At 49.3% G+C, this 3998-nt stretch overlaps 1 protein-coding gene across 1 annotated transcript in view; it reads right to left on the reverse strand.

Annotated features, from left to right (window-relative positions):
* HIP1 (huntingtin interacting protein 1) overlaps positions 1-3998 on the reverse strand; it is a 70161-nt gene that overhangs the window by 61413 nt on the left and 4750 nt on the right. The window contains exon 2 of the mRNA XM_008048464.2: positions 1320-1383. Coding sequence (XP_008046655.1) covers positions 1320-1383 — 64 coding nt within the window. The remainder of the gene's footprint in view (positions 1-1319; positions 1384-3998) is intronic.

The following is a 3998-nucleotide window of genomic DNA, read 5'->3' on the forward strand; positions in this document are numbered from 1 at the left end:
TCACCTCAGCCTCCCAAAGGCGCGGGATTACAGGCTGAGCCACCGAGCCCGGCTGATCACAAATTCTTAGCGGGCAGGGGTCAGGACTGAGTCATTCCCTCCGAGAAAAATCAAAATAAAAAGGCCACTTAAAATAAAGGCTTTCCTTGGTTTGGTTTTAATCATGGCAAGGGTACCAAACATGATTCGGTAAAGCAAGGGGACTGTACGTCTCTGGGGGAAAAAATGCAAGAGCTAGCTAGGCTTGCTGCTGGGCTGGACTTCTGGGTTACCCTACAGCAAAGCCCTAATTCCAGCCAAAGCATCTTCCCACGAAAGGCAAGCTGCTTTCACTCAGCAAAGAGCGGTTCATGCACCTCGCTGAGCAATGCTGAACTTCTCTGGCCATCCAAACTGGTCTCCTCCAGGGGCTGAGGCTGGATGGCTGCAAGACAAGCTGCTCTGGCCTGTCTGGCTGCGACACAGCAACCAAGAGCCAGGCAAGAAGGAGCTTCCCATGGCAGACTGAAGCCCAGCCTCCACTTGCCCAGAATTCTACCCTGCTCTGCTTCAGCATGGAGATCAAGGCTTAGCTCCGCCCGCACCTCTTTTCTTCAGCCTTTGAGGATTGAGCCCTCCAGCTCCTGGATGCCACACCTCTACACTCAAGGATCTATTGGCCAGAGCCTGTCTGCACCTCTCCACAAAGCCACAGGCCCAGGGTGGTGACTGCTGACTTGGTGGAGTGGGCTGGGCAAAGGGCTCTCAATCAAATCACCGTTCCCCGGTCCACTCTGAGGTTCCGTCTCCTCCTCTCTGGCATAGGCTGAATCTGCTCACGAGGGTAGACCTTCCTCTCATCCTCGAGTCCCTGCCTCAGTTGAAGGCCAATCAGCCACTAAAGTTGAGACTTTCTTTTTCATGCTCAGAAAAGAAGGTGGCCATGTGCCCCCCCCGGGGGGGGATCAGTGTGGCCCAGTGGGCAAAGCGCAGGGCCTAGAGGACTCTGACAACACAGATGGAAATCCCTCTTGACCTCGAGGGGATCTCTCAAAGGAAAGCGCCTTTCAAGGGGCTCGAGGTTCTGAAAAGCCTACGTCCTCGGGAGAGAAGCCGGATCCTGGGTGAGTTGAAAGGCCCAGGCTGGATGGCCTCTCTGGTCCCTGCCACCTGGACTGACGGTCTGTGGTCTCTGTGGCCAGCACTGAGAGCCTGTTGCGGCCAAAGGAAGCTGCAGGGGCCTGGGCGAGTGGGGTGTCCCTTCCTGGAGCCGAGCATGGGAGCCTCGTCCTGACCTTCGTCCCCACGATTTGACCCCCCGGCACCATCCAAAAGGATATTTCTGGCGTGCTTTTCCTTTACAGCCACTTCCTGCGTATTAATGGCCTTATTGATGCTGACAGTCTGAAAAACAAGCGAAGGGGGAGAAAGGAGGATGAGAAGAATAAGCCTCTGAGAGCTGAGACCCTCCCAGGTGCCCGCCCCTTCCCCCTCCCTCCTCCAGGGACGGCCTCTGCCTCTCCCTCTCCCTCGGCTGAACCCCTGGCCCCAGGGCAGCCGGTTCCTCTTCAGGCGCCCGGCTGGGGGCAGAGGTGGGCAGTGCTGCCAGGCCAGCTGGCCAGGCTGTCTGAAGGGAGCGGGCGCCATTGGCTGGCACTGGCGATGCCCAGCTGCTGGGCCCGCCTGCCACTCACTCCCTTGGCACAGCAACATGGCAATTAAAGTGAGCACAAAGAGATGCTTTTCATCCCCCAGGGAAACATTATTTCTCCTGGAGCGGGAGGAAGAAGCTCAGAGATCAGGGAGCAACTGTGGCCCAAGACCACCCACCGGCCCCTCTCCCCTCTAAAACACCCTGGCTGGCCACTTTGTCTTTGTTTTCCTACTCTTGGGCATTTTCCAACTCCTAAGCAAAATCCTTCTACCTCCTTAATCACATCAAAGGATATTAAAATATTCACTCCTTTCCAGTTGTTTTTAAAATCCTAATTCTCTGTTTAAGCTAGCACAGCACATATACATAGGAGTATCATTTGCACAAACACAGAGATAGCACCGTACACGTAGGTTTTTTTCCTTTTTCTGTTTTGCTTGCTTCCCCCTTTCACAGACATCATTCTACCCCAACCCATGTTAACAACCTGTTATGTGTCCTACACAACCATCCACACCCCCCCACAAACCTACATACCAAAGGGGTTAATTTTGCCATCATTCTATAAAAATGGGATTGTCGTGTACAGACTTTCTTCATCTTGCTTTTCTCACTTGAAAAAAAATCTCATGGTAATCTATCATGGGGTTAAAAAAAAGAAAGAAAATATCTCGTGGAAAATTCTCCAAGTGGACTGTACAAACTCTAGCTCATTCTTTAAAAAGAAAACATACTATTCCATGGTGTGGGTGGATATGATTTACACAAGCATTCCTATACTGGTAGGCAATCAATTTATTTCCAGTTTTTCTTTTTTACCACTGTAGACTATTTAGTGAACGCTCTATTTTTTTGAGTTGGAGTCTCACTCTGTCACCCATGCTGGAGTGCAGTGGTACAGTCACGGCCACTGCTGTCTCCACCTGCTGGGCTCAGGCGATCCTTTTGCCTAAGCCTGCCAAGTAGCTGGAATCACAGGCATGTGCCACCATGCTCGCCTAACTTTTAAAAATGTATTATAGAGACAAGTTCTCATGAAGTTGCCCGGGCTGGTGTTGAACCCCTGGGCTCAGACAATCCTCTTGCCTCTGCCTCCCAAAGTGTTGGGATGACAGGAGCAACCCACCACACCAGGCCATATATCTTTATTAATTGATGCGTTCGTGTCCGAGGGATAGATTCCTAGGAGTGAGATTACTGTGTCAAAGTGTTTTTTTTTAACCTTCCAATATGGAAAAACTCAAACATATACAAATATGAAGACTAGTCTAATAAGCCCTCATATAGACCCAGCATCAACTATTATGAATTTTTGGCCAAACATGTTTCCAACGGACGAGGGGTCGCAAGTATCTTCTGTAAAGAGCCAGTTAGCAGATATTTTAGGCTTTGCAGGCCACATGGTGTCCATCGCAACCATTTAGCTCCACCCTTGCAGCACAAAGCAGCCCTGGCCGGTACTAAAGGAATTTGTCAATGAATGAGCATGGCTATATTCCAATGAGCTTCATTTTCAAAACCTGTGGCTGTAATTGACCGACCCCTGACTCTATACCATCAGCTCCCAACACTCTTATTTCCCAGTAATTATTTCAGTATGAATCTAAATAAAAGACTCTTTAAAAATTAACCATAATATTATTATACCTAAACTTTTAAAGATAATTCCTTAACATCATCATCTAATAGGTCAGTTAGTGTTCCAATTGTCGCAAAACAATTTTTTGGTATTTGTTCTAATTAGGATACAAATGAGGTGGCCATCGTGCCTTCTAAACAGCTCTAGCAACCCCCATTTCCACTGACAATGTACAAATGTATCCCCACCCACAATAGGGATCATCGCTTTTTTTTTTGGTTGTTGGAGTCAGGGTCTCACTAGCCCAGGCTGGAGTGCAGTGGCACGATCACAGCTCACCAAAGCCTTGACCTCCTGTGCTCAAGTGAGCCTTCCGCCTTAGCCTCCTGAGTGGCTAGGACTACAGATGTATGCCACCACACCTGGCTAATTTTTTAACTTTCTGGGGAGATGAGTTCTCCCTGTGCATTCCAACCTGAGTGAGACTCCAACTCAAAACAAAACAAAACAACAGAGATGTTACAAGAAAGGAGTGAAAAGTTCATTTCCCAAAACTCCCAATGACGCAGCTCCTGTCTCCTATGGAGATCCAGTGTTTACAGCTTTCTCTCCACAGATCCTTCCCTGGACCTCAGTCCTCAGTTCTGCTTTCAGAAGTGTCCCAGGCCGCTCTTTCTCCTGCAGATTTCCTCAGGTGCATCCCAGCCTTTTATTTATTTATTTATTTTTGAGTTGGAGTCTCACTCGGTCGCCCAGACTAGAGTGCAGTGGCCGCTCTCGGCCACC

Source organism: Carlito syrichta, unplaced genomic scaffold (assembly GCF_000164805.1).
Source record: "Carlito syrichta isolate Samal-C Ts95f unplaced genomic scaffold, Tarsius_syrichta-2.0.1 Scaffold123615, whole genome shotgun sequence".
NCBI classification, from domain to species: Eukaryota; Metazoa; Chordata; class Mammalia; order Primates; family Tarsiidae; genus Carlito; species Carlito syrichta.